At 41.6% G+C, this 27,138-nt stretch overlaps 1 protein-coding gene across 1 annotated transcript in view; it reads right to left on the minus strand.

Annotated features, from left to right (window-relative positions):
* The window catches only part of ZNF804A (zinc finger protein 804A), a 144,103-nt gene extending 136,513 nt beyond the window's left edge, over positions 1-7,590 (minus strand). The window contains exon 1 of the mRNA XM_041487719.1: positions 7,477-7,590. Within this exon, the coding sequence (XP_041343653.1) occupies positions 7,477-7,587 (111 nt within the window). The 5' untranslated portion in view covers positions 7,588-7,590. The remainder of the gene's footprint in view (positions 1-7,476) is intronic.
* Positions 7,591-27,138: the final 19,548 nt, after the last annotated feature.

Raw genomic sequence — 27,138 nt, forward strand, 5'->3', positions numbered from 1 at the left:
ATTTACTCTCTGAATTAATTAAAAAAGAAAAAAAAAAAAGATCCCACAGAAATTCACGCTCACACATAACTCAGTGTTCAGAACAAACATCCTCTGCCAAGGGAGAAAAAAACCCCTCTGCCCCATCTGTACCCCTGCCTTGGCCAGTCCTCAGAGGAAAGGAACTGTAAACATATTTTAACAAAATAAATTAATTACACCATGAGTTAAAATCTCATGGTTCCTGATGCCTTCAGACAGTTTCTTATCTCCATTGAACAAACAAGGTTAAACACGATAAATATTGTGCCTCCTTGTGAGTAAATGTTGTTTTGTTTACTTTGGGGTTTTTAAACAACAGTAAGTCACAGCTCATCATATAACAGTCTCTCAAGAATGCTGGGGGAAAAGCATTTGTTCTCACTCCAAAAATGTGTGGAAAAATAGAAGGGTCTGATGAGCATTTGTTTTTAAGGGACTGGCCAGATACAGCCAAATTAGGAAGGCTCACTCCCTCTTCTCCCATGTTTACAGTTGAATCACAAGTGAGCAAACAAACAAAATCAACTCACCACTACCACCAGGCAGCATTAAAATATCTGTCTTATAAATAATTTTTAACTGCATTAAGATATTAAATCACAGAAAATGTTCTGTATTGATTCTGTTGGATTCTTTAAGCTCATCCCTACCTACATTTTAAGATGCATTTGTTCAATGGCTTTGATTTTTGCAGACAATTTTTCCTGTTGACATGCCTGAATGCCATTCAGAAAAGGAAATATTGCAATTGTCACCAGTTAGGGGCATCAGAGATCTTGCAGCTACTTAGTCAAGTCCTACAGAAAACCCCACTGTGCTCAGCTTAGAGGCCACTCACCACCCAGTGTCCTCTAGATCCACAACTCAAAGTTAACTCCTTTTTTCAGCTGTGAATCCCTGCTGGTGGGAAGACCAAGAAACCTGCATTTTCCCAGAGCCCACAGGAAAGCCAAGAATTTTAGGATTGCAATCTGCACCTTGGAAAAGTCTAATTAAAGACTTCAAAAAAAAAAAATTTAAAAAAAATCTGTGGTTTTGAAAATACAGGAGCCAGCTTGCTGTTTTCCAGTTAGCACCATGGTAAACAACATGTCAGCAACACCATTTTCCAAGTGTGAGCTACACGTTAAAATTAACGTTGTGTACCTCGGAGCTAAGAGATTGCTACGGATATTTGCATCAGAAAATACTCAAGGCAAAGGCTCTCCTCAGACTTATTCTTTAAGGCCTCCATCTGAAAAAACTAAACAAGTGTACTAATTTAACCATGGTAATAGTCTAATTACATTCAACAGAACACCGATGTGTTTGAAGCTTACCATGCATTTAATAAGCTTTTACAGTACAAAAGCCTGCTCAGTAATAGCTCTGAAGCAGAAGCTGCCCCAATTTAAATCTGCTGCATGCTGGACTCCAGCTCCTGCTATTTTTTGGACCAGATGATGGAGTCACACAGAGACTGATGGACACAGGAATGCTGTATCTCACTGCACAGGGCTTGAGGCCTCTCTGAATTGCTCTGGAAATGCACTTAAATTATGAAAGTTTCCTGTAAACTCACCAAAACATGCCTGCTGATAATGTTTTGAACCAGAACTGTTAGAGACAGCCTCACACAAATAAACCAAGTAACCTGAGTTCAAACAAATGGACTTTAGAAGTAGGACACAGTTATGATTTTATTATTCCTTAAACTTTTCCAGTTTATTCTGCTGCCTTCTGAGTGGTTGGTTTTCAATCACTAAGTAATGTTTATTAATTATTAAAATTAAATGAGGCAGAATTTATTTTATCACTTTAATATTTTAATGAGTTAGGGCTGTTCAGCTTCTCTCACAGAAAAGACATGAACGTTTTCAAGTTTCAAACTTAGGTCAAAAAAGACATTAGCAGATCCAGAGGGAACATAACCACTGAAGGAAGTAACAGGTGATTTTTCTCCCTTAACTAATACAACTCTGGCCTAGCAACTCAAGCCTACAAATTCTGCAACATTAACAATGAAAAACAATGTGTTGCAATAGTTCTATTAAATTCTGCATGTGTAAGATAGAACAGAAAAATTACCCTGCAGCTACTGGTAATATACAATGTGGCAAACAGAACTGCAGGATGTCATTTTACCAGTATTTAAAATAAACCTATGGTAACCATTGTTTATTTTATATGTGCACTAGATAGCTTGAAATCAATGGACATTTACCCTGATCATGCAGAGTTACAGCTGCTGTTGTAATTCATACGGAAATGTTTTAGTTTAATACTTTCTTCCTATAGTAGGGAATGGATATTTGTAATAGAAATTCTCATAAAATACATTTCTATGTCTGCCACAACCTATTTACTTTAGGAGATGTGGGAATACAAAAATACTCTCCGAAGTGTAAAAGAGCTGAAGACAACAGACGGCCTGAGCAACAGATGGCACTTTCAGAGGGCACAAGTGTGACAGTATTTGAACTCCATGGAGTTTTCATAAAAATAGAGGCATGCCCTAGGACTTCTAAAATGAATTATAAACAAATTAATTACATTATTAATTAATTAATTAGTATCCCTCCAAGCTGGCTGGGAGGCACAAAGCTGTACTACGTGGTAGCCACCTGAAGTTGATGAGATCATCTTCTCCACAAGGTTCATGGCATTGAGTTCAGAGTTTGATTCCAGTTTTAAACAACTTGTGACTGCCTCCCTTGGACCTGGGCACCACTGTTTCCATTCTACCCCTAGAGTGCCCTGGGGTCACACTTTTAACCAAAGTATAAACCTACAAATATAGAGGTCACTGTTAGTCACAAAAATAGTTTCTTGTGTTTGGTGTATTTGGTCCTTTAACCAACTGCTTATCAGGACCTTCTAATCTTATCTACTTTCCATCTGTATCAACAACACACCTGAAACTAGAATTACAGCAACAATTTACACCACACAGAGGTCTAAGCTTTTTCCTGACCTCCTCAGCCAAGTGACAGCACCTTGATCATTCTGATCACCACCAGAGAAAATCTATTTGTCCAATTAAAAGATGTGAAGGAGCCCTACATGTCCAGTCCTCCACTACTGTAAATCTCAAGAAAACAGAGCCCTTTACACCAGTGCAATATCTTGAGGTGAAATAGCAGATACTCAGTCACCAGCCACATACCAGCTACTCAGAAAGCCAAAGAGTCAGTCCTCTTGCTGACCAACCAAAAATTGTATATATTAACCAGGATAAATACTTTATCCTAGTTTGGGGTTTATATCCTGAAAGACACTTTAAGGATTTTAAAAAATCACCTGTGGTTCCAACTCCAAACAACTGATTTCTCTCTCCAGAAAGCTGTTTTTTCATACAAGTTCCAATACTCTTTGAGATTATAAACTGCAAGACAGCAGCCACAGCAAGGAAGATGAATTACAAAGACAGACTACTGTAATTTGGCACCAATAACAAAAGGCGTAAAAAAATAACAGAGTAAGTGCATCAAAAGTTCAGGATCATAGGCAAAACAAAGAGTTTGTAGCAAAAACTTTATAGACTGCTACAGCCAGAAAAAAAAACATCCTTCAGAAAACTTCATAGCCAACAGGTACAAACCCTGACATGAAACAGCCAAGCAATCAGGTCAATATTCATCAATTAAAACACCAAAAAGCATGAAAATGCAGAAAGAGCACTAGAAATTTGAAACATCAGTGCACAGTGCTGACCCACATGGGTTTCTTGTTTCTTGAGTTTCTTGTTCAGAAACCATCTGCCACACAAAGACCACATGGCAGTTGGTGACAGCACTCCAGCAACAACAAAAAACCTTCCAAAGAGCTGCCATGGAGTACTCCAGTGGCAGATTAGCTCTTGTTAGGAGACTGTGTATGTTTGAAGGATATTTCAGGCAATACAAGCTGCACAGGGAGAGGATAAAGCCTTATTCGACAGCACAAACACCATCAATTTCTTTTTGCTCAATTTTCTGAAGTTACTTTTTAATAAGAGCTTGGAGGCTATTCTTCCACAGGGTCCTCATTCACAATTCCTTATTCAGATTTATTTTCCTGACAAGAAGCAGCAGATTACACTTGGGTAAGGGATCCTTACCCCAAGAGCTACCCAGTGGGCCAAGGCAGACCACATGCACTGGGCAAAGCTCTCACATACCCAAACTGCACGAAGACACACATTCCTTCATTTCCCACCCTCACCTGACTAAAGGTTCATTCACAGGCAACTTTTTCTTATTTATTTAATTTTAACAGTTTTTACAGTAACCTGTTTTCTCAGTTACCTAAATCCAGCCTTCCCTTGCTCCCTCTGGTGCCTTTCCCCTCTCTCTGAGCTCAGGTTTTCCCAATGCCTTCTCTTGAGGAATAGAACTGTGGCCTTCCCCATTGTCCTTCCACTTTGTGTCTTTACCTGTCAGGTACTTCTCTCCCCCTCCCAAATAACCCCATCTCAAAGCCCACGCTCAGCAGGCATTAAAGACAGATAGAGAAAGACCAAGGCAATAGAAATACTGTCATTCCATCTTTTCTACCAAAAAGTAACTCTCTGATGCTCTCCACTGAGCGGCTTTTACAGAAGACCAAAGCTTTGTGTTCCATGTTCCCTAGCAGCTCTTTCTTCCTGCTGTATTCTGGGAGTTTTGAGTTTTGAACCAAATCTTCATAGAGTTTAAAATTACTGATTCTGTGGGAAACAGGACACAGGCAGAGGACAAACACGTAACAATCACCCACAGAGACAAACAATCAGGAGAAAAAAAATCTCTCAGTGACCTCTCTTGGAGAGCAGTGCAAAAAAAAAAAAAAAAAAAAAAAAAAAATTAGGGCAATATCAGTTCACTCCAGGATGGGACAGTAGTGAAAAGACCCAAGGAACTTTCTCCCCTAAAACTTGACCAGCTCAGGTTTGAAGATACACCACATAAAATCATCTCAAAACCACAACATCATCTGACTAGATCCAGCACCTTTCTGCTTGATGTGAAATTCTGCTGAAACATATACTCAGCTTTATTTCTAGACAGAGTGTGGTGGCAGAACTCTGAAGGAGAACCCAAAGTTAACAAATATAAGTTTTGCACAGACGAAATTCTATGCTGTACAAAGGGAGGCTGTTTTCAGGTTCTCCTTGGTTTATGAGGAAGCAGTGATTTCAGAAAGCTTGGAGCTCAGATGAAGAGACAATGAATGCTTTACAGCAAATAGGAAGATACGTCTGAGTCAGAGCAGCTTCAAAATTTCTGATTTTTAGCTTCAAAATTTCTGATTTTTAGCTTCAAAATTTCTGATTTTTAGCTTCACAGATTGCTGTTTCTCCTAGTCTTATTCTATGATGGAAGACAGCAAGAGCATACTAAAAGGCTGTGTTCTTACTGGAATTTCTAAAGACTTAGTCTAGTTTGCACTAACAAATGTTTTCATCCTTCCAAGTCTGAAAAGCTTGTTTAGAGTGAAAGGGACCAATCCTCTGAAACAATGAAACATCTGATTTTCCAGTTGAAATGGAGGTAAATGTACTTCAGCACCTCAGAACTATCCAGTCTGAGCTAGTAATGCCCTGTATCACAGCCTAATGGTATCTTTACCTCCTGTAAATTAAAAAATAGCCCAAACATAAACACGAACCTTGATGCCTGCATCTATACCATTTATTTCATAGGGAAGGATTTAATTTTGCTGTCCAGAGCCAATGCCAAGAACTCTTCCTTTTCAACCCAGCAAAAACTTTGCCAGTGCTCAGTGCCCACACAGAAGCTGTTAAGCTAAGGTCTCTCGTGGCAGTCCCACAGCCACCACTGCCTCACATCTGTCTCACTGAAGAGCAGGGTTGAGTTATAATTTCTTCCCAGAGTACATTTTTTTTCCAGAGTATGACCCCTTCAAAGCGCACACAATGATTTTTTATTTGACTTTGAAGTTAGCACCAGCCTTTCCCAACATATTTTGGTCACAAATAATTTTATCAGTAAATAAATTAATCAGGGATATTGAGAACACAGGGCTGCCTTTTTTTTTTTCTGCCAAGGGAATAAAAATATTAAAAAAAAATTGCTGTTGAAGCAGAATCCATTATGAACTGCAAGATAATACACAGTCCAAAAGTTACATCAGAGTGTTCTCAGTCCTGCCAAATGCATCTTTACTGAAATTGTTTAGTAGGAAGAAGGTGATGTATCATGCCATTATTTGAAATGTACCAAATATTTCTGCAGTAGGTCTTGGGTTTGCAACTGTAACAGTGAAATATTACACACATATTGCCATCTCATGGATACTACAAATACTTGTTTAAAATTCCAAGAGCGCAATCCCTGACAGCAAAATATGCAGAATCCACAGCAAATAAAATTGTAAAGATTTACAACGTGAAAGCAGGAACTTCACATTTGAAACAGTCCAAAAATCTGCCTCAGATTCTCTCGTAGTAGTTACTATTTTTATGACTTGGCTCAGACTTGCTTTAATCTCTTTATTTAGGGAGAAATTGCAAGCTTGCCAACTCTAGCAAATGTTAAGTACTTCAGTAAATTCCCCATCAATATAGGTCGTGCATTCGAGGGAACAAGAATGTGGTGAGTAAGTTCTGCTCCATCTCCTCCAAAGAGGATTTCAGAATAAGGCAGTGATGGGAGAGAGAGATAAACAACGTGGCTAAGCCCCTCTTTCAGCTCCATCCTCCTCTCCAGACATCTGTCCACACTGTGTTGTGCCGTGATTGAGATGTTCTGTGATGCAGCTCACCCAGCCTGCCGTTACCCTACATCCCTGTTATCTGAGCAGGCAGGAGAGCAAATGTATTGCCAAGGCTATTGCATCGTCACTCTTCCATTAAAGTTCACTAACAGCACGAGGCGAGTTCGAGCAAGTCAGCAAAACCACAGGAAACCCAACAGATGCAAAGATACCTAGGTATGGAGGATCGATTCAGAAACAGTCCGAATAGCCTCTGCAGGTTTCCCGGAGCATCCACGCCAAATTGCCCAAACCCACCGGGTCCTGTCAAACCCCGAGTCCTGCCTTCAAAAAGAACTTGGCAGCCAACAAACCAAAACGCGGATGGTTTCTCAGGCTCTGCTCGAACACACACGCATCTCTCTACCCGAACGGCTCGGACGAGCAAGCACACAAGTTTCGGCTCCCTTCCCGCACTTCCCCAGGCGGGACCCGCGGCTGTCTCCGCAATTGGGGGACAGCCCCGGCGGTCCCCGCGGAGCCCCCGCGCCGGGGGACGCGCTCAGCCCAGCGGCGGCCGCCTCTCCCCGACCTCCCTCGGGCTGCGGAGCCCCGGCCCTGCGGCTCCCCGCCCAGCAGGGTCCCCGGGCCGCCCCTCCGCCCGCAGCCGCCGCCTCTGCGGGGACACGGCAGCGCCTGCCCCGGCCGGGAGCCGAGGGCACCGCGTCCCCGCGGCGGCAAAGGAGGGGCGAGCCGCAGGAGGAGAAGGAGGAAGGGGAAGGCAAGGGAAGAAGCCATTACCAGAGTTTTGTTCCCGTTCTTGCTGAGGGGGCCGCGGAAAACTCCCTTGATGTTGCGAAAGTGCCCGTTGCTGAGATGCGCGGAGCTGATGACAATGTAGTAGCACTCCATGGGGCCGGGGCCGCCTCCTCGGGCCGGGCTCGGCGGGGCTGGGCGGGGAGGGCCGGGGCCGGGGCCGGCGGGGGCCGGGGGTGCGGCCCCTCAGGCGCGGCGCGGCCGCGGGAGGAGGATGCGCGGCGGGGCGGCCGCGGCGGAGCCGAGCGAGCTGCCGCCGCCGCTGGCAGGCATAGTGCTATTATAGCGAGCAGCCTTGCCGGTCGGCTGCACTGAGCCAATGGCAGGGAGCCACTGGGCTGGTACCGAGCGCTGTCAGAGGAGGACATCTGTCACACGCCGCCTCCACCGCCACCCACCGCCCCACGCCCCGCTGCCCCCGCCGCGGACGGGCCGGCGGCAGGTAAAGGGGGACGGGCGGGGGGAGAGGGCAGAGCCGGCGCCCCAACCGCAGCGAGCCCCGCAGGTGGGGTGTGCCCTCCTTTTTCCGGGGGTGGGGACGACGACGAGTGTGATTCCTCCGGGATTTGGNNNGGGGGGCATGGAGAGATGCCCGGGGTGCGACGCCCCCAGCCCAACGCTCCCGCCCTCCCCCTCCTCCGAGCAGCCTCCGCGCCCTCCACCGCGCCCTTTTCTTTTTTGTTAGAGATATATCTAACACCCAACTCATAGGCACCTCCACCTGCCCGGGCCGGAGCAGCCCCCCACCCCCGCTCCCCGGCCTCCATCGGCCGCCGCCCCCGGCTCCTCTGGCCCGTGACAACGTAACGGGGGGAAATCGGTCATTTCTCATCCCCGCTCGGGGTAAGCTCCATCCCGCCCTTCGCCGGGCTGCGGCCGCCGCAGCCCATCCCCGCCGCATCCCGCCCGGCAAGCTGCAGGATCAGGAGCGGGCTGGAAAAACTTCTGGGTCACGGCGTCGGGAAGCGCTTGGGACCGCATCCCCCCTTCCCGGGAAGCCCGCATCCCTCCTCCTCGGAGGGCCGCACCCCCCCGTTCCCGGGGCTCCCGCCTCTCCCCCGCGGTTACTCACGGTTCTCCGGTCCCGGGGCCGCCGGCGGAGGCGGCTCTGCCCACCCGGCCTCGCAGGGCTTGGGCGTCTGCAAGGAGAAGGACAACAACCATGGTTTCTTGCAGGCTCTGGCGCAGACTCTGCGATCCTCAGCCTCAACGCCCCTATAATGTACTCACTCGGTTCTGCAAAGCCCCCAGCAAAGTGGACTAAAAACCATTAGGTACATCAGCATGAGGCAGCTGTAGCGAACCCCTGCTCCTTCACCAGCGTAAGTGCTCCTTTCTTTTTGCAGCACACAAACCGGAGCTGGCTTCCAGGACCAGAATTTGTCACAGTCTAAGATGGGCACAAGAAAGATGCTTGAGTGTGGTTTGTTGTTTTGTTGGGGCTTTTCTCCCCCATAAGATATATGTGATTTGCAGCTTTCTCATGTGAAATACTCTTAGCTGGCTCATCATCCAACCTGCTTTACACCTTTATTCTGCTTTGTAAAAATCAAGATTGATGGGATGAATTTCCAGTGCCAAAAGAAGGAACACCTTAGAAAAGAAGCCCAGAAACATGATGTAACATCTGAACACGACTCTTAGTCAGCATTTACTGCTGGCAACATAATAGCAGTGTCCTATCATCTTGTCCTCCAAAACAGATGAGCTGCTGCCAGGAGATTGAGGATGGGGACACATACAAACACTTCCCTGGCAGAAATTACTGTCTCAGGTGTTTGCATCCTTGAAGGAAGCCCCAGGTTTTTGAGATGTGCCCCCTTCTGATAAACATCTTCTGTTGTTACCTCCAATCGTACACAGTGAATAGTAAATTTTGACAGCTGTCACTCGTTCTTTAGCATTTCCAGTACTTAGGAATGAATTACAGAAATGGCAAAAGTGGAAAGTTTTGACAGCTGAGCCACAGGTGAGAGATCAGAATTTGCTGCTTCTTGTTACAGCCAAAAAAAAAAAGAGTGTGATAATGTACACGCACAGTAATGATTTTTCTGGTTATGAGCATGTACATGTACATCTAGAAATAACCAGCAAGTTCGTTGCCATGTGAAAATCAAGTCAATATTATAAATACCTGATAAATTTAAAAACACAGCACACTTAAGGCCTGGTTCCCTTTCAGACAGAATTATGGATGTGGTTTCCTCTCAAAAATGTGAGAAGACATAAAAGTATGCAAGAAATCAAATTAGGCAACTCTTTCCTGGGAATAAATATATTCCAACTTGGACTAGAACATTTTTTTTTACCTTCTAAATAGAATGTTCCTAATATGTGAGGACCTTTCTTCCTGGGAATGAAACTCCACACATCCACCATCTCAAAGAACTGGAACCTTTTTCTCTGAAATCCTTGCACAGACACATTGCTGACACATTTACTCACAGCTGCTACAGCCATACCTGGGCCCTTCCAGGGGTTTTTAAAAGTTTTAGAGCTGTGCAGCTGCTCTCTGGCCTCGCAGAGATGTGCAGGCACTGCTTGCGCGCTCTTGTAAAGAGTCCAAGGACTTGGGAACATCTTGTAGCAACAGAGAAATAATCTACTCCCACAGCTCAGGTATCAAAGGTTCACCCTGCTTTGTACCAAACAGAAGCAAGCAACAGCATTAAAAGCTGCTATAGCTTCTGCTCATGAAATTCACTGTCCTCCTCTATTAAAGGAGGGAAAAACAAACAAAACGCAAACAATTAAAACAACAAGCAATTAAAAATCACCTGATTTCTCCAAAGCATTAAATAAACAAAGGACGACAAATAACACCTGACAAACAAAATACATATTTTCTAGTCCTGCTTATTCTGGTTGGCTTTTTTTTTTTAATTTTTTTGGCTGATCTCTGATCTATTTAAACCCTTCACCTAAGTGTTCTAGCCTCATTCTGTTTATTATGATCACATAGACTCAAGATGCTGCTTCCTCCCCAAATCTTTTATTTTTAATAAATTGCTGATTTCATCGGTCCCTAACCCTTTGGCTCCTGCCTACCATCAATCTTCCATATTTCCATCTCTGTCCTGTTCTCCTGGGTAAGTATCTGGGGTTTCAGCTGTTTATATTGCTATTTATACAAATCTCTGCTATGTAATAATAACCAGTGCTGCTTATTTACTCAGTCTCTCATTCTTCTATTTGGGAAAAATCTCCAAGTTGTTGTTCCTGTATAAAACAGCAAATACCAACTCAAGAAACTGGCTATGGATTTGAGAGACTTTCTGGAAAGCTTGTGAACTAGATGCCAGTGAACAAATGAAATTAATTCTTGTGCATTCTACTGTTTTTCTGCCTGTGAGAATACTCAATATTCTTCATTCTAGTATTTAGTAATATTCATTATTTTAGAAATAATCCTGGCATAACCCATAAAAAATATCCAAGAGTATAAACTCTTGGTTAACAGTTTTTAAAGCATGGCACAGGATATGTGTTACTAACATATCCTGAGAAATCATTCACTCTCTCTTGAAACATACCCATCAAGGATAGAAAGGAATATGTGTGCTCAAGTCACAAGAAACTCAATTAAATTCCCACAGAAATTCTTATTGAACTCAACTAAATTCACTTTATCCTAAGAATATCTCCCTGTAAGTAATCTGCTGCCTGAGACACACCTTTTTACCATCTCCTGCACTTTCAGTCTCCTCGTACTGGTCCTTTTTTTCTCCTTTTCACTGAGTCTTGTATGTGTTTCCCTATTTCAGAGGCCCACCATCCTTGCATGAAGCAGAAGGAAAGCCAGGAATACCCTGAGTACCCTTTAAAAGCCATTAAGGGGTAATGTGCATTATACACTCTATTACAACTGCATTCATTCATCAGCTGTGGGGGTGGTGCAGCAGGAAAAAGAGGAAACTGGGATACTCTGGTAGCCTAGTTCCCAGCACATCCTTCCTGGTGTGTGAGGAGCAGCAGAGTGGGCTCCCTGTTCCAGCACTTGAGCCGAGTGAAGCGCTGGAATCACAAAGCTAAGGAAGGCAGCAGTGCCTTAAAGCCCTGCAGCCCCAGAGCTGTGTCACAGGGAGAGCACTGTCAAGGCTTGAATTAGCATTTCAATCTCAAAAGCAGCAGCAAAGATTTATTAAAACATGCTCTGTTTTCTTTTCTTTGCTCTTCAGCCCTGCAAAGCACACAGTTTCATACCACCGCTTGTTCAGAACAGCTCTGCAAAAAAGGTTGTCCAGCAAGAATTATCCCCTCACTATTTTCACATATTCATATCCGTATCTAGCACCACATTCCTGTGTTCAGAAATGCAAAGACTTCTCTGCCCCTGCTCTTCCCAATCACCAATATTACCACTGTCTGCTTTAGGACACTACTGGGAAAACCTGTGTTGTTCCTGGATATAATAATAATAATTCTCCGTATCTTTCCTTCTTAATGTTTATGCTGCAGAATTTCCCTAATAGCACATGCACACTGCATCTTTTTGTTTTCTCCCCCAATCCATTCCTAACAAATAAAGCAAACCAGACAAACAAAAATTTAAAATAAAATTGCAAATGACACGCTGAACATGAGGTGACACCAACAGGTAACTGATGTACTATAACAGTATTAAACAGCAGGATATTTTTGCAAAGGCCAGAAAACACCTGATGGCTGCACAAGCCACTCTTGAACATTTCAAACACTAAAAATGCAATTCACTGTGCTATGTTAAACACTGCCTTAGAAACAAATCCTCTATCAAATAGAGTGTCTCTATGTGAAAAGAAAATGGAGCCAGCAACTGGAAAACTAATCCCCAAAACAGTCCATCATGGAATTATAGTTTCCCAATATCCACTCAAACCAAACATCCAAGTCAAACCCTAGCAGAATAAATGAAATTAAATTATCAAAAATCTTAAGAAAAAAATTTGATTTTATCTTAGGGCAATGCTTCCATCTCTAGTGGAAGGTGTACCTGCATGTGACAGGGGAGTCTTTAAGTGGTTTTGGTTTTAGATGATCTTTTTTAAATGTCTCAATCCAAACCATTCCATGACTCTTCCCAACTGATTGCTGTATAAAATCTTCAGTTTCCCTTCTCTAACAATCTAGCACAACAGTGCAAGGAACAATTGTTCAGTGACAACACAAAACAACTCATTAAAAAATAAACCCTTTCATAAATCAAAAAGCAGAAGCCAAAAGACCACAGAATGGGTGAGATTCCACCAAGCCACCTGCCAAATCTCAACAGAATCCAGCAGGCAAGGTACACAACTAGCATTACATTAAAGCAAACAACACTTGAACACCATAAACAATATCCAATGAGATTTCAAGCAGCCATTCTGCATCTGGTACTTTTCTGAAGATGGAGCTGACTACACAATAAGCACCAAGTTTTGATTTTTACCAATTAAATTTTTTAAAATTAATTTTAGTCCAGTTAAAACTTGCTTTGTTAAAAAAATACAACCTTTCCAAGGTACTTAAGAAATGAAAAGCTTTTAAAGAAAATAAATAAGGCATTAAGGGAAGACCTGATAAAAAGAAATCCACAAATAAATAGGAAAATTGTAAATTTTGAGATCTAGGATAGCAGATGATTTGTGGCCATTTGTTACAAACAGATTATTTTCCCTGCCAACAGCGACACAGTTTTTTCCAGAGTTAAAAAATCTGGACTCTAAGAATTTGATCAAAAGTATTCCACAGTCAATTAGAAACTTCACATCTGTGAGCTTGGGCTCATTTGCTGAAGCAGTAGGTATTTCCGTGGGAAGAAGTCCTGAAGTTCACTCCAGGAATTGGCATTAGCTCCAGACTTTTCCACTGGGTGGTGGTAATGAGATCAGGAAGTTCAGGAGAACTCAGAGCACCACCAGCATTCACTCATTTCTGTATTCATTCATTCAATCATTCTGTCTCTCCCTCTGTAGATATGTACCTAGCCTTTGTGTACATGTGCCACACTGGAAATCTCCTGTCACAGCAATGAAAGGATGAATAGAATGGTTCCAAATTTTTTTAAGGGCTGGACTGTAAAATTAATCTTAACCTAGTTTGCTGCTTTAGCATTCAGTTCATCGTTTTCTCAGTGTAAAAGCTAAGAGAGTTGAGGTGAGACAGATGACAGGTCAGAAAATAGCACTATTTATTGCTGAATGAGCAGGTATAAATGAGAGCCCCACTGGAGGAAAAAACACTCCAGAGATTCATATTGTAATACACTTCGAGTTCAATATGTGACGTGCTATGATGGCTTCCTTTTTCATGTGATCTGTAATTGTCACAGAAGAGAATGGAAATTAAATTTAAAATGTTGTGTTTACTTTCCCAACGTTACACATTTCAGCGAGATCCATTTTTCAAAGTGGGAATGTTTGGCATAATCTGAAAATCAAAGCCCTTTACAATATTTATGGTTACGACCTCCCAGCTTAAAGCACCATAAATCACATCAGGCATTAACTGGTTCACTTTCACAGGGCACTAGTTGTAACAATACCAAAACACAGTATAGTATGAAGCACATGCTGGGGAAGGATATTTCTAATATTACATAAAATGAGGCATTGCCATGCTTTTAAAACCATGCCTTTTTTATGAATTATGATTTAAATACTGGTAGATACCTGCAGCCCAGTAATAAATAGCCTTCAAGTCCTTATTTTGCCCCTCCTGAGTGATGCTTGACACTATCAGCTTTCTGTCTGCAAGGCCCTGTTTATTCATTAGAAAAACTTCTTTTCCCTAATAACTCATGACTTGCCAATCTGTCTGCTGTAGTGAAAGAATATAATTACAAATTGGCATGTTAAAATACTATCAAAAGAATTTAATCCAACTTGCAAAATATTAATAAGTTATGTGCTTAATTAAAGATAACCATATCAAAATAGCTCAAGTACATTATAGATTATTAGCCTGGAAAAAAACTTTGGTAAGAAACAAAGTCAGTATTGCTCTAAAAATAGGGAGGAGTTCCAAAGCCCAGTGTATCTGGTTTGGCATTTGGACAATTACAAAATATCTACATAATTCATTTAATTAAGAACTTACTCATTGCTCCAAGCTATATAAATCATGCCAAGTTTTACCAAATGCACATTTCCTTGAGTATCTCTAAGACCTGTGTGATCAGAAGACAAGGCAAAAATACTGTTAACTATACTATAGCAAGACAACTGGCATGGTTAAGCTACAAATCTGTGTCCAAACAGCAACTGGAACAGTTCTTTCTTCATCCAATTTTTGGGGTACCTTGGAGCTATGTTGCTCCTGTATTGCTGAGCCCTGAATTAACAATCTTTCTTGTCTACATGATGGGGAAATAAAGTATCATAACTATTAATGACTACACATTAATTTAATTAAAATAATGAGTACTCTGACATCATTTATTTATTATTAGAGTGGAACAGGTTAGTTCCATGATTTCTCTACTCTACAGCTGTTCACATGGCCTTTTGCATCAACAATTCCTTGTGATAGTTATATGGGAAACATCACAGAAGAAAAAGCTACTCCAGTTTTAAAAGACTATGTTCCACTTCCTTCTTTGCATAATCATGACACAATGTATGCATGCATATATATATATATATATATATATAGGAACTTAATTTTCTACTTTCTTTATTGCTATGTGACACACTCCAGTGTCACTTGACATACTTCTGTAGCTGCATATTACCTTTTCTCCACACAAACCTGAATTTACAACAAGATATCTATTATCTACACTCAAAATAAAGAATCTTTGCTTTTAGAGAATTTCAATACTGACATCTCCTAAATATATTAAATTACCCTTGAACTAACCTTAACATCAGCATTCCCACTAGAACCACTGACCCTAATGCATTCTAAATGCCTGAAGTTAAGAGGAAAAGAAAGTATAAAATGTTTTAAAAGTCAAAACACAACTGAACTATTCCCTGGGAACCCATGTGCTGCAGTCTTTACAGGAAAATGCATTTACTGTAAAAAACCAGCCAAACCAAAAATACATGCAGAAAGAAAATAAATATCTGTACTCAAATTCTCACCACTCTAGAAGAAATATTATGTTTAAACTTGCTCATCTTGAGTTAGTTTGAAAACAAGAAAAAAAACCAACCAAACAACCCAGCCCCTGAACCAACAAAAATACATCCACCCTACTGGTTTTGAAGCCCATCTGGGAATTTGTGCCTTGTTTATTAAGCCTGAGCTTGGTAGACTCAGACGCTGGCAGGACAGTCCCTCACTCTCTCATGATGCCTAAACTTGCCACTTCTAAATGTCTTTGCTTCTACCCTTTTGTCAGCTGGAGACCACCATGAATTATTCGACCTAACACTGAAATAAAATATTCTTCAAGCTTTTCTCTCCCTTTTTTTTATAAATAATCATGCTTTACTGCAAGACACTGAAGCCTCTGTAGCTTCTGCTGGTAAAGCTTTATTGTCATTACTTTAATGCTTGAACATAAATTGATTCCTTGAGCTTCCTAGTTATTTTTGTACATCTTCTCTAAATTCCCTCTGCTCGCTTTCCTGAGTGAATAATTCTCTTATAAAAGAGTATTTGTACCCAAATGACCATAAGTGTAATCTACTTGCAGGCAGATTATATTTAAAGATCAACCCTTAAAGACAGCAATTTAAGATTTGCGATTGGATATTCATCTCCATTATGCCCTCCATGTTATTTTCAGAAAGCCAAACACAGATTAGTTTCAGAATAACACCCTAAAGGTTGAAAAGCAGGAGCTGTAACAAAATTGTCTCACTGAGGGGTCTTGGAGAATAAAAATAACGTTCAGGGAGTGCCACTGCAAAATGAGGTTGGATATAAGGATGCAGGGCACACATTTACCTCTGTGCTGCTGCTCCTTCATCTCCTGGCTCTCCACTCATGGAGGGTCTCTGGTGGGGGCTGATTTTGGCACTCCAGGCTGCCCTTGCACTCTCCCCTCGTGGCTGGCAAGCGCATCCTGGATTTTTATAGGGACTCCTCACAGCCACAAATTGCCCTTTTCATTGCTTAAATTCTAGCACAGCCAATTCTTTGGCTGCAACCGATGCTTCGTTTTTCTTACCATTTCTCATCTGCAGTTTACTCGCCCTTCACATGAGGAACTAGCAAGAAAGCCAAGAGAAACCCAAATACTATTTGTATGAATTTATTAGCAGGAAGCCAATTTTTGCTCAATATTACAACCGTGTATTTTGGATTTAACAGAACATTCCTCAAACTGAAGGCCAGCAGAGAAGTAAGTGGTTTTTGGACAAAGCATTTTCTGCCCCTGTGAAAACAGCAGCAGGAAACAAACTCCAGTGGTCAAAATTGGATCATAAAGATGAAAAACCATATGTGTTTCTGGTCTTTAAATTGCTACTCTACAGAGTGATAAGAGACATCATATAGAACCTTATCAGGATTTAATTTCCTAACAGAAATGAGAAAGGAATGTGCAAAGCCCCTCTTACATGAGCTAGCATTAGATTGCAGTACATGATAAAAATATCTTAACAGGCGTATACCTAAGGAAGATTACATTCCATCTCTTCTTCCTGAAGATGCTTTCTATACACAAATTCTTTTAAAAATAGCGTATTTCTGGTTTGCTGTGCATGACTGTCTTCTTCAGGAAATGTTTTCTGGCAAAAACCTCCTCACAGTTACTGTATCTATTTAGTGCTTCTGTAATAATACCTTGTAAAATGCTCTTGATATATGAGGTTTATGAATGAAACCTGTCAAAGTATACGTACTACAAAAAAAAGATTGCTAAATTTCTTTGGAATTTAATTCTTGGCTGTAGCCTGTGTCATAAAGGTTCTATGCTAAAGCCACCATCATTAAGTGAAAAACCTGGTTTGTATGTATTTTGTATGTACGTCTTGTCCATGTCATTCTGCATCTGACTCTTGTATCCCGAATATATTTACTAAACCCCCCACATTCTATTCTATTTCTAGTCTCTACCAACTACAATGCTATTTCCAGATAAACTGAAATTTCCAAAGGGTTCACTGTGAGCAACGTTGCCCTTTTGATCAAGAAAATGTTTGCATTTTAACACAAATTTTACACTTTTCACATTGTGATGTATTTACTGCAGGGACACTAAAAAGAGCATTTACAAACAACATGTAAACATGTTCAGCATGTTACAAACATGTTCAGCATCCATGTAGGGCCAGCAAAGACAAGCAGTGCTCTGGATTTTGGGATTACTTGCTCTTCTGGGTAATGGACAGCGTTCTAGGATGAGTGGCCGCAGGAAGTGAGGGCTCCCCACCCTCAGCTACATCATTTCTTGGCTCTGGAGATTTTGCAGTTTCTCCTCCTCATGTTTCTAACCTAATCTAATTCTTAGAACCTAAAATACCTGTCACAACAGCCAGAACAGGATTATTTGCTATACCATAACACGTGCTGCTCTCATTTTACAGCACTGCAAGTGCCATTAAAGGGAATAGTTTTCCCCAGCCATCTTGGATTTTTGTTAGATAAATTTTAAAAGGTCATTATTAACAAAAGATACTAACATATGTACCCCACAGCAGACTAAGACTGTGGCTATCCTATCTTGTTTTAACAATTTCAGTGTTTTATCCCCCGTGCTTAAATATATATACCATAAACGCTTTCTGTGAGTTTGTTTTGTTTGTGGTTTTTTGGGGTTTTTTTATGACATTGCTTCCTAGAAACATCTCAGAGAAAGGTTTGGCTGTTTCCTCCCTGCTCTCCACATCCACTGGGATGATGAAGCAGCGAGGATTTCCCACACTCATCTCCGGTATGTCTCCTGCGTCAGGCTGCTCTGTGACTCTGCAAAGCACGCTGCACATCTTGGTGCTGTGCCAAGCCTGCCTGGGCAGCCAGGCTCCCAACCAGCTCCTCATGCCACAACCAAAACCACCCAACCTTACGGAAACACACTGCTGACTATACTCTGAAACACATTTTGGTGTGAAAAAGCTTCAGTTAAGTAAAAATTTCAGCAAAATCTGACCTTTCCTTGGACATACTTCAAGATTTACTGCAATGTTATGTTCCAGTTATAGAAACACCCCAAATGAATAAGCAGATATTTAAATTTTACAGATGCCACCCTAAGGAAAAAATTTAGCTAAACATAAATGGCATGATTACCTAATGGGCATAGCAAAATGTTAGGAAAGTGAAGTGTTTGGATAAAACAGCAACCATTAATTTTTCATTTAATTTTTTTCTCAAATATAACATGCTTCTGGAGATCATACTTAGTGAACATACTCGTGGTTCCAGGCCCACACAGTATTTTAATTCCATAAGGTGTGTGGGAGGTTTTTTAAATCCACATAATTTTGTGTTATTTTCTTTTTACATGTTAAGTTATTATCATCAGATGGAGGGGAAATTAAACATTCTGAATGTGTTAAAAGCCTTGGTCTTCTTGACTCCTATTACCAACTGCTAACTATTGCTAAACTCATCCATTTTTGGAACATGAACAACCTTGATAACATCAGATGAAGACAAAATAAAAATAGAGCTTTGGCAAATCCTGTGAATTGAATTCCGGTATCTTGGAACACCGTGTAAAGCTCTTGACTGGCTTTGCAAATGGAACTCACTATATTAATACTGAAGCTAACTCATTTCCTAACTTTGCCAAGAGCAGCCAGAACTATAGTCATGCTGGGATAGTGAGGAACTAAATAAAATCCAGGCTATGAATATAGCTGTGATTTGTTTTTTTCCTGGGGCAAGGTTTTGGGAAAAACCTTTCCAGAAAAGGTTTTGTGAAAATTATTCCTAAACAACTTGATATCTAGTCGCCCTTTCCTTTGGGGGCACATTATATGTTGTTTTCTCCTTTTTCTGAGAGTAGGCAGTAAAAGCCATCTTTTTCATCACCTTAAGAATTTGGCTTTTAAGATGACCAGAAGTAAAAAGCACTTCTTTCTTCACACAGTCCTTATTTTGACATACAGTCCTGTACAGAGCAGTTGGATTTCATCACTACTCAGACACACAGCAATAAAGATGCTTAATGAGCAGCAAGCCCAGTTTTTGCATGTCTGCTTTTTACATTTCATGACCATGCATCTGATGCCTTGGGAAGAGGTCCCTGGAGCACAACCCTGCACAGCAGGGGGAATTCTGGGCTCTTGGATAGTTCAGCCCTGTCCTCACCCACATGTCCCTGCAGGACGTGCTGGTACATACAAGGTGGCATCCCTAGTTTTTAGAGCAAACATGCAGTTTTCAGAGCAAACGTGCTCTGCAGAGACACTCAGGAGGATGAGATGTAGGACTCCTGTCACCGTCACATCCCAAACACGAGGTCACAAAACCCCACAGAGGCTCAGCTCGAGCACCCCCTGCTCCAGCTCCCATCCCCAATGCCTGCATTCCTCTGTGTGCAACACACTTCTGCCAGCCCACGAGCCCAAAAGGATGCTCTGATGAGGCAAGAACACGGACGTTCCATGGCATCACACCCGGGGCAATCTCATCACCAGGCAGATGATCACACGTGCAGGATGTGTACACACCCCCTTTTCCCCATTTCAGGGGTGAGGTGGCACAAACCAACTGGGAATGCTGCAGGAGCACTCGTGTTCCCACCCCTAGCTGGGTGGTGGGAGAAGCTGCATCCCTGGGAGGAGTCATGCTGGGACAGTGCCATGGATTGCAGGCAGTGACCAGCACAAGCATTTCCATCACACTGCCAAGGTGCCTGTCCTGCCCCTCAAGGCCCAGCTGAAAAGCAACACTCACGTGCCTGGGCTGCCCTTGGGTCCCAGCTGGCTCTTCCCTGGCTGCCACGGCCTGACAATGAGCACACAACTTCTCAGCCCAAAAAAGCTCCTCAGCTGCCTTCTGACATATTAACAGAAACACCAGTGACAGCACCAGGGAGAGGCAGATGTAGATTTATATGTAAAGAAGGGTAATTTGTGCTGATGTGGGGACAAAAAAAACCCAATTCAGTATGTATTATGTGAAATCCTTTACTTTCCAAAATTGTATCAGCTCTAGAAAAACACATACAGTTTAGATACTTTACTGATAGCTCTTATTTGGAGGAGAATTATACAAGTCTCTTTGCTACAAAGTGAGAAAAGATAATAGACAATTTTAGAAAGCAAGAAATGCTTTAAGAACCACCAAATACCCTGAATTAATTCAATTTCAGATAAAAAAAAAAAATAAAGCCTCCAACGTCAGGTGATCTCACTGCAGTCATAAATACCTGGAAGTTGTGTTATTATTTAATGCTGTCCTCTGTTCATAAGCCTCTTAGAACAGAAGCAAATTCTCCAGAGATCATTGGCTTACTGTGTACCTAAAGAAATTAAGCTACAGTTCAATTATGGTAAATATATTTGATTTTCCCCCAGGAATGGGCAGGTGAAAGGGCTTAAGTTCAAATGGAAATTAGATTTACAATAATAAGAAAGTTATTTAACCCCTAACTTATATAGTGTGGTCCTTGGGCAGCTTTTTGAGAGCATTCACAGCCAATGTAGAAAACAAAGCATGTAGAGCATATACCTCAATTTTTGTTATGGATTTTAAATCCATTTTCAAATCCTATCAGTGAACAGTTATCTTTCACTTGGTAGCCATGTGCTCTCTCAAGTTCTTCAAATAATATTTAAAACCTAATGTAAGCAATATGCAGCATTTACTGATGTCCATCAGTATCCTATATCACCACCCAAAGCATGATACAACTCAGCAACAGAAGATGTCTTTCCACTGGAGAACTTAGAGTGTTTTGGCTACAGCTTTTACTTTCCCTCTGCCAAATTAATTTCACCAAAATTTTGGTGAGGTTTCCAGATAGGAGTGGTTTTGCTGTTTTAGGTCATTTTATCCTATAAGGTCTGACAGAAACCAATTTTTTCCCATTTCTTTTAAAGCTCCAGAACATGTTGAATATGACACTAGGGAGAGTTTTGCTGTTGCTGGTTTTGCCTTCGACAACATGGCAATTTAGTGATCCATTAAAATGATAAAAGCATTCTTATGGAAAGGACACTCCCATCCCTAAATGCACAATACTGAGGGGCCCTATTGGAGCCAGCGAGCACCAGCCCACACCAACAGAGGAAAGCAAGTCTTAAAACCTCTACAAGGAGTTTGTTGAAACCAAGGTACATAAATGCCAATCTGTTGGCAATAAGCAGAATCAGAAACTGGAGATCTGGATGGCTTTCCTGGCTGATTTAAAATCAAAACTAAACCAGAGGTTGTTTATGAGCAAAGCTACCTGCTTCGCAGACAGAGTGTGTACATCACAAAGCAATTAAATCAGAGGTCTCAGCATTTGTTTTTGTTTGAATTGCAGTCAGTACCAGCCATCGACCAATAACAGCATTTAAACAGCAAGCAAGCAGTGTCACTGTTGGGCAAGAAAAGTGAACCAGCAAAGATTAGGAAATACACTGCAGTGGGAAGACAGCTAAGCACAGGCATCAGTTATTTAGGGATTCAGTCGTGCCTGCTGCCCACAACAACAATAACAACTCTCTCTGCTGTATTTTCAGAAATGAGCTCCCTGCCAACAGTAACGCAGCCGCTGCAAACTCCACTAAAGATTTCAGCTTGATTACTACAGGATTCCTCCAAGCCCTGCTAAGCACTGACCTTACAAGGACTGACTTGTGGCTTTGGAAAAGAGTGTGCAGCATCCTCACTTCTCTCTAACCAGAGCCTTTAGATGTAGAGAGCTTCATTCAAGCTCCTGACACACTCACAAGCACCACCCCTGCTATTCCATCTCCTTCCAGCTCAGATATTCCTGCAGGCCACACACAATGACATGATTTCTTACAGTTTGTGCTGCCATCCTACAAACCCACAAAAAGCCTCTTGCTGCAGCACACGGCAACACATTCCTCACCTCAGCCTGCTCTTGGAGTTAATCAGGACTACAGCATGTTTCCACAAGAAAGAGGCCTTCATTGTTCAGCTGAGAAACATAGATACACACATATATATTCTATCCATATATCTGTAGCTATTGCATCACTTTCACCTCCAGGGAATGCATAAAATACTAATGCTTTTATAATGTATTGCTGGATTGCAATGTATAATCTTATAAAGGATCTTATAATGATTTTATCATACTAATAAGTTACAGACAAGCGACTCTGAGGCATATAAAAAGCATAGTTAAGCTCTTATGGGTGAGCTTTTTTTTATACCCCATGACAGATCCCAGATAATACATGGACCCCTGCAAACAGAGGCAGGAAAAGAGCAAAACCTTTTGATTGGCACAGGGATCAGCTGCTGCTCAAGGAACTCCCTACTCATGCTGGTAATTTCCTCTGCCATGTTCCCTGTGATTGATTTTCACAAGTAGGAGTAAAACAGAATCATGCAAGCTGGGACACTGCCTAGAAAATGAATCTTTGAATTCACCTGACAAAATGAGTCAAACAGCAATATCATCAGGACCACGATATAGCTCAGTTCACCTTGCCAAAGAGCAGGAGAGTCTACTCAGGAACCTCACTCTTAAAGGAAAGCAGTTACTGCTGACAAAATGTGTTTTTAGTGGCAAATAGTGCCAGGCTGGGAGTGCTGGTACAGTCTAATGACATAAGTTAATGCTGTATCAACTTAAACCCTGCAAGGTTCTGGAACAATAGATCTGAGTGACAGAAAAGGCTTCTTTGTGATCTATTGAAATCAAATGAAAGGGAAAAGGAAAGGCAAATAGGTTACAAATACATCTGAAAGGAAATTTAATGGGTGAAATTCACTGTTCCTTTTCCTTTCACCACTTCCTGAAAGTTTATTTCAGTTTCCTGAAATTGGAAAGTTTATTGTTCACATCTTGCTCAGGGCTACCTATTGCTAATTCCTAAATGGCCCTAGTCCTTCTGGACAAGCTGTTTCTAGCTACCACTTCCCTGTACTTTGTTATTTTAATGAAGAGCCTTCTTAGTTATCACAAGGCTACTTTCCATCTAAAATTAAACTGGCTGGCTGGTCAATACTTAGCAGTAGCAGAACAACTGTAAAGAGAAAGTTGTTGTCCTGAATTCTGTGGTTTACTCTTAGTTTTTTCTGAATAGTGGTAACTTGCACTGCTCTCCTTCACGGTACCTAGAAACAAAGAAAACCCCTCCAAGATCATCCCCTGGTGTTCAAGTATGGAAAGTTTGCTAATAGTAAATAATTAGACTTGATGAAGAATGGATGACCAATATCCCAGTGGGCATCTAAACATGACACGTCATTAGCAGCTCAGTGTCATTGCAATAATTGCCATTACAATAAGACTGATAAATGTATTTACAAGTAAACATGCTCCAAACCATTGCAATACACAGTGCTGTTGGGGTAACACAACATATAAAGAAAGCCAAAAATCAAAGCCAATTTGCCATGTACCTAAAAAGTCATACAACACTAATGCCAAAATTAACAATGGCATTATGTTCTATTAATGTAATGCCCTTCTCTCTTCCTTTGGACATACAAACCTATTTCCCAATCTCACAGCATCTCTGTTTTCATCCATTGATGGTCCACACATTGCAAAAGAGTGCACACTTACCACTTGTGCACACTAAGTCTGCATCAGGATGCTTTTATGCAAGAGGTATTTAGGGGGAGAAAAGAGACAGCCAGAGGGGCAACAGCCTCTGCACCAATTTCATACACTCTGGGTTGGAATTACCACAGGAGAGACTGCACTATCTCTTGCTAGAGTTGGGAAATGCCATCTGATGGAAAGGATGAGAAACAGGAAGTGTGGGGAGGTGTTAAATGTTTTTTTTTATTTTGTTCCACATCCAGGTGAATATTTTAAAATATGGCAGCTTTAAAAGCCAAAGCCATACAATTTTTTCCAGACAATTCATTTTCAAATCTGCCTTCATTCTTTCCTAAAAAGAATGCAAATTTCACCAAAAAAATTCACACACATCCAGAATGAATAATCCAAAATTACAAATAGGGCAAAGAGTCAGATGATGTGCTTTTTTTTTAATGGGAATTAACACCACATAAAGGAGCTGCAGAAGCAATCCAAGCCCGAATTTCTGACTTGTAAACCTTCAACTCAAATCTTCCTCCTCCTTTCAATATAAAAAGCACTAGTGACACATGTAGCTCCTTTACTGACAGATTTGCAGCCTTTCTCTCGAGCAGGGATACCTGAACAACACCAAAATATGGTTTAAGAGGTTTGGAACACAGAGAGCTGCTATAAAGGTCCATATACATGAATCCAGTAGAGCATTCCTGGAATCAACTGGGGAATTAGATCAGTATGTGCAGTTGCTGCCCATCCTAACAAGGCAGAGGCCAGACTGGCAGGCTGAGCCTAAACTCCTAACTCATGATTCCTCAGGCCCAAAGAGAGCTAAGCTACTATGTGACTGACAGGAAAATGGGAAACATGCTTTTCTGCTTGTAGGATTATGTTTTTCAGTATAGTTACTCTCTGCCTTTTCATCTTCATTTTCTCCATCTGATCAGGGCTCTTTGCTAACACAGGCACCCTCTCTTTGACTTCCAATAGAATGACATTCAGTAATAACCTACAAAGCAAGGCTTACATAGTGATGGCTTTGACTGTACAATCTCTAACATCAGAACTTACAACAATTTCCTCTTCCCGTTCCCTTTCTTCTCACTACAGAAGCCCAAATTTACATGCTTTACAAAGAGATTCACCTGCAGAATTACCAGGGCAGAAATTCTCAGGAGAGAGTTTTTTCCAGCATCTGAGACTTACTACTGCCCAACCTCTGCGAGATCTCATTTCATGTGCTGTCACAAGAGTTATACAAGAAGCATCCCTTTATTTTTCTCACTCTTTGCTTGCCCAAAGAAAACTTCAAGTAATGCAGTAACCCAATATCTTAAATCCATGTTTATGCCATGCTGATATCACGTGGAAGCAGTGCCCTGCTGCAAAGCATTTAAAGATCCAGCCCAAATAGAGTGTGGGAGTCCTTAGTGATGACCAACAGCTTCTGTATTTTGTTTGCATCAAAAGCACATATACCATGTTTTGTGTCGAAAATAAAAGTTTTTCCTTCCACTCAGTGAATGGATCACAACAAATCGCCTGTAAACCTCTACAGCCAGCAGATGCAAATGTGCTTCCTCTCCCATTGAGCTCTGTCTGAAGGCCATGAAAGTACAACCTGTTCTCCCCCGTCTCTAACAAATCTTGAAAATAAAGTGGTACCAGCTGCTTCACTACAAACACCAACAGCATTCCTTTTCCCTTAGACAAATGTAACTTTTACACCACTTATACTGTTTTCCCACTTTTTTCACCCTACAGTCATCTCTCTGCATAAAAGACTCAAATGTGATACGGGTAATGTAGGAGGGAAGAAGTATCCATCACTTGCCAGGGATAAGGGACTGAGGAGAAGAGACTAAGGGCCTGGTAGCATCATCCATCTAGCTAGGCTTAGGTTAAAGAAAATAACCCCAACCAACCAAGAGAAATCCCTTCTCAGATCAGATTCTCTCCATCTCAAGGGATTTGTCTACCACGTACGCCCACACACACCCTCAGAAGCCAAAGTTTTCTGCTTTTCCCCTTCTGTCACTGCTGCCTGGATTGAAGTCAGCGCCATCCCAACAGCTCCCCACAGCCACTCCGGCTCCAGGGCAGGCAGCAGCCAGCACTTGGCATCACATCCTGCCGCTCTTAGCAAATCCTGACAATAAAAGGGGAAGAATGAATCGGCTCTTTAAGAGTTATAGCATATCTTGGCCATTAGCAGAAAAAAACTACAGGAGACTGTGCTGATTAATGCATTCCTCTCCTTTCTGCTTCTCAGCTAAGCTTGTAAAGGCTTGTCTGTCAACTCCTGCTCTTCCCAGCATCCACAGGGTTTCCTATGATATAATTATCAAAATAAATTCAAAAAATGTTTTCTTGCTCTTCAACATCAACTATATTTGTAGAGGACATTAGAGCTCAGGGAAAAGGGAAAACAATAGTAAACCTGCAACAGCAAGGACAGCAAATAACTGCATTCTCCTAAGCACTAAGAGTTTATTTGCTATACTAAGGATGAGATAAAGTTGTACCATAGGTATTCAAAGCAGCTTGAAATAAGGGGGAGCAAAATATTTCTTCTCTTTCTGCCAAAAAGCAAAAAGGTGCCGCCGATTTTAGGGGATTGAAGTGGATGGCAGCATGACTGCTGCTCACCCAGTCCCAAGCCTGAAATGGAAAGCACTGAAATACCCCTTTATTTCCCTTCCAGCTACATCACCTGGGAGCTGGAAGCGTGTTACACGCTGTGATCTCTCCGTGCTTTCTTCCAGGCACGGCTGAGGCTGGTGGCAGAGGGGATTAGGCTCTGAGCTCCACTGGCTCCAAGTGTGTCATTAGGATGACTCACACTGAGGAGGAACTGTGGTTTTTGGTGACTCACATGATGGCTAGTTTGGAGCTTAAGCCCTGTGCTCAATCCTTAGCCTGCAATCCCTTCAATAATCTTCTAATATGAAGTTTAGTTCATATACAGGCCAGCAGAGCTCCCTTCACTAAAATTAATTGGAAATGGATTGTGAAAAGCCACTCACATTAATCACCATGAACAGTAAAAAAAGAAGTATACTTCTTGGGGTGGGCTTTTTTTTTTTTTTTTTTTTTCATTTTATCTT

This window comes from Pyrgilauda ruficollis, unplaced genomic scaffold, assembly GCF_017590135.1.
Source record: "Pyrgilauda ruficollis isolate IOZ18807 unplaced genomic scaffold, ASM1759013v1 scaffold83, whole genome shotgun sequence".
Lineage (NCBI taxonomy): Eukaryota > Metazoa > Chordata > Aves > Passeriformes > Passeridae > Pyrgilauda > Pyrgilauda ruficollis.